This window comes from Physeter macrocephalus, chromosome 4 (genome assembly GCF_002837175.3).
Source record: "Physeter macrocephalus isolate SW-GA chromosome 4, ASM283717v5, whole genome shotgun sequence".
In the NCBI taxonomy this organism is placed as follows: Eukaryota; Metazoa; Chordata; class Mammalia; order Artiodactyla; family Physeteridae; genus Physeter; species Physeter macrocephalus.
Genome location: NC_041217.1, coordinates 73,092,900 through 73,105,496, shown reverse-complemented (window position 1 = coordinate 73,105,496; position 12,597 = coordinate 73,092,900). Strand labels below are relative to the sequence as shown.

Here is a 12,597-nt window from a genome sequence, read left to right as displayed (position 1 = left end):
ACCATATGAAAATTAACCAAAAGGAATAAAAATTGTACAAAGATACACAGTTATGCCATTTACAAAGTAAAAAAAACTGTTAAAAATGCAAAAGTTCAAAGTTGGTGGCATGGTTGAACAATTGGCATATTAACCCTTTGGAGTTTTAGAATAGAAAGTACTCCTATGTGGACCTGATGACACAAGGAAACGTGCATATGAAATAATTTTTAAAGGACCCTCAAATGACATACATACACAATGACCACAAATGCAGATATATGCATTAATAGAAATTGGAACAGAAAATTTGTAGAGGTATAAACTACTAAGTGTACTGTTTATTAGTTTATTTTGTGAAAGATAAAGGTGGGATATGCCATATATGTGCTTGCAAATCAACAAGTCAGGCAAGTCTAGTCAGTGTTCTCAGGATTCAAAGACCATCCTTTTAATTCCTACCTGGTAAATGATGGAAGACAGGGATGCATTTATCATGACCACACCATCTTTCAGGGCTTTCACTACATTGTAAGATCCATTCACAGTAGTCAGCTGCTCTTCAAAATACTCTCTTGGGAATTGGTACATAATCCTGAGATTCTGAAAATCAGCCCAAAATCAACACAAACCTGAAGACATGCTTTTTCCCTAAAGCCACCTTAATCCCAAAGCATTAAAAAAAAAAAAAGTGTGGCTATGCATTCTGGGGGTTAAAGAAACAAAAACAAAATCTTTGCTCTCCCTCACCAAATTCTAAGTTGGAAAGATGTCATTTTAAAATGGTACTAGTTTTTGAAAGATCCATTCATGGCAAGTAATCAAAAATAGGAAGAGTTGGGCTTCCCTGGTGGCGCAGTGGTTGAGAGTCCGCCTGCCGATGCAGGGGACACGGGTTCGTGCCCCAGTCCGGGAAGATCCCACATGCCGCGGAGCGGCTGGGCCCGTGAGCCATGGCCGCTGAGCCTGCGCGTCCGGAGCCTGTGCTCCGCAACGGGAGAGGCCACAAAAAAATAGGAAGAGTCGAAGCTTATGTAAATTTTAGTGTAATCTGTGCTATTCCATAAATTGACAGTTCTCAGGGGGAAAAAAAAAGGACACTGGAGGGTGACTACAACTTTTCACATTTAATGGTCACACTATTACTCTCACCACTATAAAACTCTGGTGACCATCTCTGAAATGAAGTTGTAAAATGAGGATCCCCTCCAAAGTGTTATCATTGGTGCCACTTCATCTCTCTTCTATAATTCTAACCAGATTATATCTTTTACTTCTGGTTTAGCATTCCTCAAGGATAGAACTATTTAATAATAATAATAATAAAGTAGTAACTTGCATTTCCAAAGGTAAAATCTGGAAGCAAAAGAAAAAAAGTCTTCCTAGCCAGAAAGACTGCCCACTCAAGAAGTTATCCTTAAAGGGGCTAGAAAAATACAAAAGAGAGACTCACATCTGAAATATAGACTTTTGTGCTGCTTTTATCAAATACTTCTACTGTAATAACATACACCTGCCCCACCTCTAGACTCCAACGGTCTCCAGGTTGGACTGTGAAACCTGTACACAAATCAAGAAACAAAAATATTAGAAGAGGCCAACATTTTTCTACAATGAATTAAAAAATACAAACTTTAAAAAGCCATTTAAAGAGCAAAACTCAATAATAGATGGAGATGGTTTCCAAAGTAGATCCTTTAGTTGCCTCTATAAAATTGTATAATAATTTGGGGTTCCAAAGATCCTGGCTTAACTTAGCTCATCTCAGGTATAAAGGAAACACTCTCACTTATATCTGTATACAAACGCCACCCCACCCCCAAACCCACAATTTTGCTCATTTCTGATATATCAGGCAAGATTTCAGCTGCTTTCAGTCAGATTCATTGTTTCATATGGCTTAAGGACATTAGGTTTCTTTTTTCCTTGTATAAAGTCTCTTTTTCTAACCCAACGTTGTATTACATGGAGCTTCATGTTTTATAACAATCTGTTTCAAGATGCTTTACTCTTGCAGATAGCATTTAACAGGAACAATGTGAGAAAACATGTCAAGTAAGGTTGAATTTGAAATTAGTTAAGTCTCAAAATGAAGCACTCTAGTCTTTAATGCACTCATTTCAGTGAAATACTTTAAGCTGTTCAGCTTTCTGAAAATTATTATCTAAAAATACCTAGAAATCCAGGCTCTACAACATATATGGTGCAATTTGGGAGTCCAGACAAAGATCGCATATGGACATCTTAATTTTTGCTTAAGGAAATTGTATGAGCTACAGTTGGGTGAAAAGAGAAATATGAGTTACCAAAAATAAATAAATAAGCTCATAAATGAAAGCAGATAAAAATTCTATCTTTTATTATCCACTGGAAAGCAAAACTTAAATGTGTATATTCTGAGAAAAATCTGAGGGCTCAGCAATCACAGGAATCAGGTATTCTTTTTTTTTAATTAATTAATTAATTTATTTATTTTTGGCTGTGCTGGGTCTTCGTTTCTGTGCGAGGGCTTTCTCCAGTTGCGGAGAGCGGGGGCCACTCTTCATCGCGGTGCGCGGGCCTCTCACTGTCGCGGCCTCTCCCGTTGCGAAGCACAGGCTCCAGACGCGCAGGCTCAGTAGTTGTGGCTCACGGGCTTAGTTGCTCCGCGGCATGTGGGATCTTCCCAGCCCAGGGCTCGAACCTGTGTCCCCTGCATTGGCAGGCAGATTCCCAACCACTGCGCCACCAGGGAAGCCCGAAATCAGGTATTCTTGAATTTCAAATATGAGGAAGATGAAATGAGAGAAAAAAGATCATGCTCCATGTTTTTAATATTCATTTAGCTGTGGAACTCTTTCCTCCTGCAAAATTCTTACATAGGAGCCCATTATGGAAAGCAGGACAAAGTGGCATTGCCCTGGCTAAAGAAATGGTCAGTGGTGGATGGAGAGGGAGGGAGAGGTATGACTTACCATCCAGCCCAGCAACTTGCCTTGGGCTCTGCAGACAGTTTTAAAAATCACTAGTTGATTTTCTATTATATGTGGCAATTCTTTAATACCAAAATGTTTTCTCTTTGCCACCGAAGATACTTCTAGGTCACACATCATACTACCCATTATTCCCTTTCGTTAAATTTTAGCAGGGGACTTCCCTGGTCCAGTGGTTAAGAATCCACCTTCCAATGCAGGGGACGTGGGTTCAATCCCTGGTCGGGGAACTAAGATCCCACATGCCGCGGGGCAACTAAGCTTAGGTCACCGCAACTACTGAGCCCATGCACTCTGGAGCCCCTGCGCTGCAACAGAGTCCGCCCTCCGCAACTAAGACCCAACATAGCCAAAGAAGTAATTTTTTTTTTTTTTTTTTTTTTTTGGTTGCGGGCCTCCCCCTGCTGTGGCCTCTCCCGTTGCGGAGCACAGGCTCACGGGCCCAGGCGCTCCGCGGCACGCGGGATCCTCCCAGACCGGGGCGCGAACCCGGCCCCCCTGCATCGGCAGGCGGACGCGCAACCACTGCGCCACCAGGGAAGCCCCAGAAGTAAATATTTTTAAAAAATTTTAGCAGAAATAAAAATTTATTCTGTTAGCCTATACACAATCTAATTAGTAACATACTTTGCTCTCAAAAATATACTACATCCAAAAGCTAAGAAGAAATTATTTCTGCTCTGAGAAATATATTTCTGAAACGACTTAATGGAAAACACTCATTATTTCAAAGTACACTAATTTAGAAGTTCTATTAATTCAGTCATGCACTAGGCTATAGTTTAGCACTACATTATCTGTAGTGATAATGAAAGCAAAATATTTAATCTATTTCAGGGATCAAACTTTTAAAGCTGTCCCAGTACTCCAAATGAGCTACTAATATACATACAATTGATATAATAATTAAAATTATTTTTTATCTATTCACTTAAACACTGTAGGCAACTCTGTGCCAGTCTAGTTTGGTTTTCATTATGTACTGTATTCATAAAATATAAGAGCTAGAAGGAATTCAGGAGTACATCATTCCTTTCGTTTTTACAGACAAGGAAAAGGATCTCGATAGGTCTCTACACCAGTTCATTCCTCCATTATCAGAATAAGATATCTTCCTTTCATCTAATCCTTCCATCTGTTCTGAATCTCATTTTCTCTTGCCCCTCAGAAATCTTACTCCATCAACTGGCCTTCTTTTCTTCCATATCTCTGCCATCTCTCTGTTTAACTTAAAGACATATTCAAGTTTCTCTTAATTTAAAAAAGTTCTCATGCCTTTTTCAAAGTTCTACCTTTTTGCCTCCTTCTTTTTAAAGCCAGGCTGTTTTTATTGAAAAAGTGATCCAAGACTTACTGGTTACTACAGTCTTTCAGTCTTTATCTTAGTCTTTATCTCTGCCTATTTCACCTGAGGAACATTGTCTTTGTAAATTCCTCACTTGGTTATCATGAAACCTCTCTCCTGGTTTTCCTACTACTTTTTTTTTTTTAAGATTTTTTTTGATGTGGACCATTTTTAAAGTCTTTATTGAATTTGTTACAATATTGCTTCTGTTTTATGTTTTGGTTTTTTGTCTGAGAGGCACGTGGGATCTCAGCTCCCCGACCAGGGATAGAACCCACACCCCCTGCACTGGAAGGCGAAGTCTTAACCGCTGGACCGCCAGAGAAAGCCCTCCTACTACTTTTCATATTTTATTTATTTATTTATTTATTTGGTTGTGCTGGGTCTTAGTTGTGGCAGGCGGCTCATTAGTTGTGGCATGCAAACTCTTAGTTGCGGCATGCATGTGGGATCTAATTCCCTGACCAGAGATCGAACCTGGGCCCCTGCAGTGGAAGCACGGAGTCTTATCCACTGCACCACTAGGGAAGTCCCCCTCCTACTACTTTTGTTGTTGTTGTTAATTTTTAAAAAAAAAAATTTTATTTTTGGCTGTGCTGGGTCTTTGTTGCTGCACGTGGGCTTTTCTCTAGTTGTGGTGAGCGGGGGCTACTCTTCGTTGTGGTGCGCAGTCTTCTCATTGCAGTGGCTTCTCTTGTTGTGGAGCATGGGCTCTTGGTGTGTGGGCTTCAGTAGTTGCAACACATGGGATCAGTAGTTGTGGCATGTGCGCTCTAGAGCATGCGGGCTTCAGTAGTTGTGGCTTGTGGGCTCAGTAGTTGTGGCTCGTGGGCTCTAGAGTGCAGGCTCAGTTGCTCCATGGCATGTGGGATCTTCCCGGACCAGGGCTCCAACCTGTGTCCCCTGCATTGGCAGGCAGATTCTTAACCACTGCGCCACCAGGGAAGTTCCCTCCTACTACTTTTTAAACATTCTTTCTGGGCCTCCTTAAAGTTCCTCCTCTTGCATATGAACCTTACAAGCTAACATTCCACAGTTCTGTCTTCATCTCTCTTCTCCTCTCACTCTGTATATTCTCCCCAGGTGATTTTGTCTACAACAACAGCTTCAACTATCACCTGGCTATAAACTGATAACTTTCAAATATCTGTCTTCATCTTGAACCTTTCTCCTCCAGACGCATTTCTGCTTGGATCTCTATCCCACAGATACTTCAAGTTAACATGTGAAAAACTAAACTAGTTTCCTTTTCCCTTAAACCTGCTCCTTCTTTTATATTACCCATCTCTATGAACAACGGTACCACCAGCCACCCTAAGACAGGTGCTGGAACAAACTATGAATAGTCACCATCCATGTCAAGAGATAAATGTAGTGTATTTTAATAGTTACTACTTTGGAATAAATAACGATATGAACTGAGAATATGAAAAAAAAATCATGATAAGTCTGCCTGGGGAATTCAGGGTAATGCCTGACACAGCTGGGGCTCAGTAGATATCAAATGTCTTAGTTTATTTTGTAGGTACTATTGTATTTGTTCACAAATGTCCTAGGCACCTTAAAATGACTAGAGAACAAACAACTTTGAACCAAACCTCTCCTAAGTGTTTTAGACAAATAATATAACCAGCTAATTAACAAATACTATTCTATAAGAAATACTGTACCTTTCAAGACCGATAGGCTCTTACTCAGAGTTAAGCCTACTAAGCCCTACATAATTACTCCCTCTCCTACTCTATTACCTCTTCTACTACTTTCCCCTTATTCTCTGCACTCAGCAGCAGTGTCTTCCTTGCTCTTCTGTAAACATGCTTCTGCTTCAGAACCTTTGCAATTGCTATTTCCTTTTCCTGGAGCTCTTTCACCCAGATATCTGTATGGTTCATTGCTCTGATGTGGCCTTATCAGAGAGGATTTCCCTAACTACCCTGAGTAAAATAGTCTGTATGCTTAGCACTTAGAGCAATGTTGAACATATAGTAGAAATATAATAGATATTTGCTGAATAAATTATTTGAGATTCAAAGATTCAAAACTAGGAAATATTTCAATATCAAACACTGAGAATTTTATGAATTTTCTGAAAATTTCAGTTTTCTGAGAATTTTAATCTTTATACTGTTTTGTTTTCATTGACTATAGTAGAGCTCTATGTATCTCTTTGTTCAATCTTACAGAGCAGGTTTAGTGAATTTTTAAAATATTTATTTATTTATTTATTTTTGGCTGCACTGGGTCTTCGTTACTGCACATGGGCCTTCTTTAGTTGTGTCAAGCGGGGGCTGCTTTTTGTTGCTGTGCGCGGGCTTCTCATTGCGGTGGCTTCTCTTGTTGTGGAACATGGGCTTTAGGCACATGGGCTTCAGTAGTTGTGGCACACGGGCTCAGTAGTTGTGGCTTGCGGGCTCTAGAGAGCAGGCTCAGTAGCTGTGGCGCCCAGGCTTAGTTGCTCCACAGCATGTGGGATCTTCCCGGACCAGGGCTCGAACCTGTGTCCTCTGCATTGGCAGGCAGATTCTTAACCACTGCGCCACCAGGGAAGCCCAAGTTTAGTGAATTTTTAAAAATTACTCTCAATTTAACAAATATTAATTAAGTAGCCACTTCAGACAATACCATCTTTTCTCAATTATTCATGTGAAAATAGGAAAGAACAAATTAAATAACTTTACACAAGTTCCTCCAAACGGTTTTCCCCAGTCTCCTATTTATAATTTGATTGAGGTTGCGCATAAGCTCTGAAGTCAACAGATTCCAAGTTCCAACTACTCTTCTGTACCTACCCTTTGTTAGAAATTATGACAAAAATAATTTATAGTGCTTTGTTAAAAATAGAACCTATAGAAAATAAATGTAGTAGTATTACAATCATGCTTAACTATTTTACCAAGGAACATGTATAGCATGCTCAAGGAAATATAGATTGGCAGCAAAAACTTGAGCAAAAGGATACTTTTATGGATAAAGACAAGGTTAGCGTGGCCCAGTTGGACAGCAGTCACCATGGCTGTTTTCTCATCCAGTAAAGCCACTTTCCCAGAAAGAGACACATTACATGAAACTCTGTGGTTTTGCAATTCCAGTGTATAATGTTCCAGTGGAAATTTCACCTCTGTAAGACATGAAAGATACATAAATGTAATGAGGGCAGCCATTCCAACGGACAATGGTGTATTGTTGGATTATAAGAGGAAGCAGGTCTAAATAAGAGTACAATCTGCTTTTAATTTCCCTCACTATGATGAATTTCTACATGTAGCCATTTTGAGGAGAATACTATATGAGTTTTTTGTTGGTATTGCTTATATTCTTAAAACTCAGTGAACTGAGAGTAGGAGGAAGGATCCTCACTAAAGTAAGTAAAGGACTAATGTTAACGGAGCAAATGCACACTTTATAAACTCAGTGGGACTTTGGGGGTCAATAGAGCATTAAGTTTTTTAGTTAATGAACTGAGCTTATCAATAAACACCTTTTGCAAAGATCATTCAAGTCCCTTCTGGTAAAGTTTCTTCACTTGCTCTATAAAAGCTAGCTTACCCTATAAAAGCTTTTGGTTGTTGTTTTTTTTTTTTTTTTTTTGCGGTACGCGGGCCTCTCACTGTTGTGGCCTCTCCCATTGTGGAGCACAGGCTCCGGACGCGCAGGCCCAGCGGCCATGGCTCATGGGCCCAGCCGCTCCACCGCATGTGGGATCTTTCCGGACCAGGGCATGAACCCATGACCCCTGCATCGGCAGGCGGACTCTCAACAACTGCGCCACCAGGGAAGCCCTGGTTGTTGTTTTAATAGACAATTCAGATGTCTATGGGCACTGAAGCTAAGTAGCATTAGCCTGTTTAAGACATGGAGACTATCTCTGCTCAGTATCAGCTCAGGTACAGCAATTAAGGAATATAGCTGATCTTTGAACAATGCAGGGGTTAGAGGAACTGACACCACCCCCCCCACCCCCTGACCACTATGCAGTTGAAAATCCGCATATTAGTCAACCCTCTGTAACCCCAGTTCTGCACTCGTGCACTCAGCCAACCACGCATCGTGTAGTACTGTAGTATTTATTGAAAAAAATCCGTGTATAAGTGGACCTGCACAGTTCAAACCCATGTTGTTCAAGGGTAAACTGTACTTTATCACAAAATCTAAAGACAGAAAGAAGTATTTTGCATACATAATGTGGAGTTGCTTCTCTTGTCAGCAGAAAGGATTTGGGAAATGTTAGTTTTAGGAAAAGATAAGATATTTACCTGTCATTCTTCCCTGAACCATTTTTGCAACTCGATATTTAATATATGCTCCTACTAAGAGATAAATATCATGGGATGGTATAAGAAATATATTCTCCAAAACAAGCAGACGTATCAATGCTGCTGCCACTTTCTAAAAGAAGAAGGAAAAAAACACAAAGTTTCCATAGGCAAAATCCTCAAGGTCATCTTCCTTGTTAAAGTTTACTTTTAATAAGTTTCTTCTAAAATATTTTATCAAGATTTAAAAAATGCTTTCTTAATCACAGATCATAATTTCAGTTAGCCTTAAAAAGTGATCATGGGACTTCCCTGGTGGTACAGTGGTTAAGAACCTGCCTGCCAATGTAGGGGACATGGGTTCGAGCCGTGGTCTGGGAAGATGCCACATGCTGTGGAGCAGCTAAACCTGTGTGCCACAACTACTGAGCCTGCACTCTAGAGCCCGCGAGCCACAACTACTGAAGCCCGCGCACCTAGAGCCCGCGTACCTAGAGCCCGTGCTCCGCAACAAGAGAAGCCACCGAGATAAGAAGCCCGAGCACCGCAAGGAAGAGTAGCCCCCGCTCACCACAACTAGAGAAAGCCCGCGCGCAGCAACGAAGACCCAACGCAGCCAGAAATAAATAAATAAATTAATTTTTAAAAAGTGATCATGTCAGCTCGGTGCTTTGTGACCACCTAGAGGGGTGGGATAAGGAGGGTGGGAGGGAGGGAGACGCAAGAGGGAAGAGATATGGTCAGCTCGGTGCTTTGTGACCACCTAGAGGGGTGGGATAAGGAGGGTGGGAGGGAGGGAGACGCAAGAGGGAAGAGATATGGGAACATATGTATATGTATAACTGATTCACTTTGTTATAAAGCAGAAACTAACACACCATTGTAAAGCAATTATACTCCAATAAGGATGTTAAAAAAACAAGTGATCATGAATATTAATACTATATTAACTTTCTAAGTCACTCAAACAAAGAATAGAAAATGACAAGCTTTCTAAAGGAGAAGAGTAGGTAAATAAAAAGGCACTATGCTAAAATGGGAAAAGGTAAGACTTAACAGTATGCCATGGAAACTCTTTTAACCAACTTCCAGTGAACTGAATTAGATTCAGTTACTCTATATCCCTTGTTGAATGTATTGATTCTTGTGAAGGCTTACCCAATACAAGGTTAATAGGCTGCTCTCTAGATGTCCACACATGTTCCTGCCACTTGAATTAAATGCTTACCAAAAGACATTTGTTTTTCCCAACCCTGTTTATGTCAGTTGCACTTTTAATTATAATTACATTAAAAAACCATTATATGAAAAGAGTTGTTTCTATAAAAATTTAAATGTTTTGAAAAGAAGTTAAAGGTAAGCTGCTAAAATGTACTGCTATCAAATTAGATGTAGGTGAGAAATGTAAAAGACTAGGGAAAAATCCTTGAAAAATATAGAATTCTGCACTCAAATTGTTTCACACATGTGTAATTTTTCACTTGACCATAAAATAAAATGAAAAATGAAAAAAAAAAGAAACTAGAAGCTGTAATTTATGCAAGAACAAGTATGTATATTTCTAACCAGTGAACTCACAGCCAAAGTTCTTGGACCTACACTTCAAAGGATTGGTGAATAAAATGCAGTTACATGTTTTAAGAGAAAATGTCAGTTGCAATTGGGTAATAACATGTTTAAGGAAGACAAGTTTTTAAAAAATGTTTATCCATTTCAAATGACTTTTTCAGTTGGCCCAAATCATATCAGGTTGAGGGCTTCTACTAAGAAAAACATAAAAACTATATATTCCATAGGCAAGACTATTAAATGAAAGTTTATAGCACAAACATTTTACCTTATAGAATGGTTCAGAAATTCGAACTTTTACAACAGCAGCACCAGTTCTAATCCCTGACACCAAAATCATATCTCCTTGTTTCTCTTCCTTTTCCATCTCAGCTATATACACAGGGGGAGAATATTCTGCTTCAGAGTATTTCAAAATCCTAAAGAGATAAAATAAGGTTTGTTTCTAGTAAATTAATGAGTCTTCTTCCAAAAGGCTCTGAGAGACTTTAAACATAATCTCTTCAATGTCTATATAGTGTCAAAAGTTTTAAATTTCTACAAGGACTAGATAGAAGAAAAGAACTTAATATGCTTCTGGCTAAAACTGTTGTAGGACTAAAACTTGCATTGTCTGAGAGCTATTACTAGGTACTGAAGACAATATTTCATACTATTATCCACTCACTGTATTTCGGCTTGTGTAGATAGCTTGAACAATAAAACTGGAAGAAGATACACCTGACAAATAATTGTACAGTCCTGAGCTCATGAACTCCTCTGCAGTGGCTCAAATTAAACTATCATAAAGGTACCTAAATCCATGCCATATGTCATTCTACCAAAGACATTTCCCCCTGATAAATTTATCTGTTCCAAAAAGTTCCAGATAGAAAGATTATCAAAGCCCACACAAATGATTGCTGTTCAGTGTGGTACCCAAAGGCAGATGTCTCCTTCAAAGTCAGATGGTTATGTTTGATTTCAAGGTTACCTAATTTTGCTAGACAGTTCTTCTCTTGCTGATTCATTATCCTGGGCAATGCTCCACTCAAACATCATCCCTGCCAAACTACTAAAAGTATTTCCTGTAGAGCAAGCCAAAAGCAGACAAGACAGAATCACATATTCAAAAATATTCAGGTATCTTTAACAAGAAAGGGAAACCTAACTAAAAAATTATTTTTAGGCTTCTTTCATCAACAAATAGAAGCACTATCATTAATGAATTAAAACACAAATACCAGGAAGACCCCTACACAAACAATGTAAGTACTGTTGTCGTATAAGCCTTCTAAAAGTGAAAAGGACTCAAACTGATTAAATTCTGGTTGACAAAATTATGGCACTCTTTCTGTTCCTTTCGACATAAAGGCCACCTTATAGTCTACCTCAGGGTTGACAGGTATCTCTAAATCCTGATCCCTTCAATAAAAATTTTTATAAAAACTAGAGTTGAATATTTCTAATACATTAATTTTTCAGATTTAAAAAATCACTCTTTACTAGTTTACAAAGAAAGAAGCAATGCATTTAAATGTTCTTTTTTTAACATATTACATTAATATAGTATATTAAAAGCATGTAAAATCAGTCGCAAGAAAGATAAACTTAAAATTATAAAACTTTTTCACAGGTTTACATTAATTTTCCTGGCCTACAGAAAGTAGACTGATCAAAACAGAGCTAAAAGTAAATTCCAAAAATTGTTCTTAATTGTTGATCTAGGGACCATTAAAACTCAGTGGCAGAATCTGGATTTTAATCAGGAAATTTTAATGAAAGTATGTAGCTAATACATCAAACCATACTCAGAATTATTAATTCCTCATGCACATGAACTTCATATGAGAAAATAAATATTATTTCCAATCTACTTTTATCTCTCAAATTGCTGTTTCCAAATGCTAAACACAAAGGTGTTTATTCTATGTAATTTTGTTGAATCCTTTGACATTCTTTACCTTCAGCATCCAATGCCCTCACCATCAGTTCCAGTGGTGAATCATCTACATAGAGTTCCCGGGTTCGAGATATAATTTCAATGCTGTCTATCACATCAACCTTAACATCACAGCGCAGTTCATGGTCAGTCACTACAATGAACCCCAAAACTGAGAATTTAGTTCAACAGGTCATGAATCTTTTAAATGTCTCATACACTCAGGAGCTTATTCTAAATACTAAGAAAAAGAAAGGCTGTAACAGTTCCTTTCAACCTGTGGAAGAAAACAGCATAGCAACAAAATATAAAAGCATCTGTTTACAAAAAGAGCCACTAGACTAGTGATTCCCAAACACTGATCTATAATGATGTTTTCATTCATCCATGGAAAAATGAGAAAAATAAGAATTTTAAAACAGTAATAAAATTAAATATATTCACTTCAAAGGAATATACTTTATCCTTACATTCTATATTACTTTTAAAAAAATTAATTCATTAATTTATTTATTCATTTTTAGCTGTGTTGGATCTTTGCTGCTGCCTGCGGGCTTT

The 12,597-nt window shown here is 38.5% G+C and overlaps 1 protein-coding gene across 1 annotated transcript in view; it reads right to left on the bottom strand.

Annotated features, from left to right (window-relative positions):
• NUP210L (nucleoporin 210 like) overlaps positions 1-12,166 on the bottom strand; it is a 66,844-nt gene extending 54,678 nt beyond the window's left edge. The window contains exons 1-8 of the mRNA XM_028488812.2: positions 12,062-12,166; positions 11,092-11,185; positions 10,387-10,537; positions 8,550-8,682; positions 7,256-7,414; positions 2,154-2,222; positions 1,433-1,539; positions 442-582 (exon numbers count right to left, since the gene is read on the bottom strand). Of these exons, the coding sequence (XP_028344613.1) occupies positions 442-582; positions 1,433-1,539; positions 2,154-2,222; positions 7,256-7,414; positions 8,550-8,682; positions 10,387-10,537; positions 11,092-11,185; positions 12,062-12,086 (879 nt within the window). The 5' untranslated portion in view covers positions 12,087-12,166. The remainder of the gene's footprint in view (positions 1-441; positions 583-1,432; positions 1,540-2,153; positions 2,223-7,255; positions 7,415-8,549; positions 8,683-10,386; positions 10,538-11,091; positions 11,186-12,061) is intronic.
• Positions 12,167-12,597: the final 431 nt, after the last annotated feature.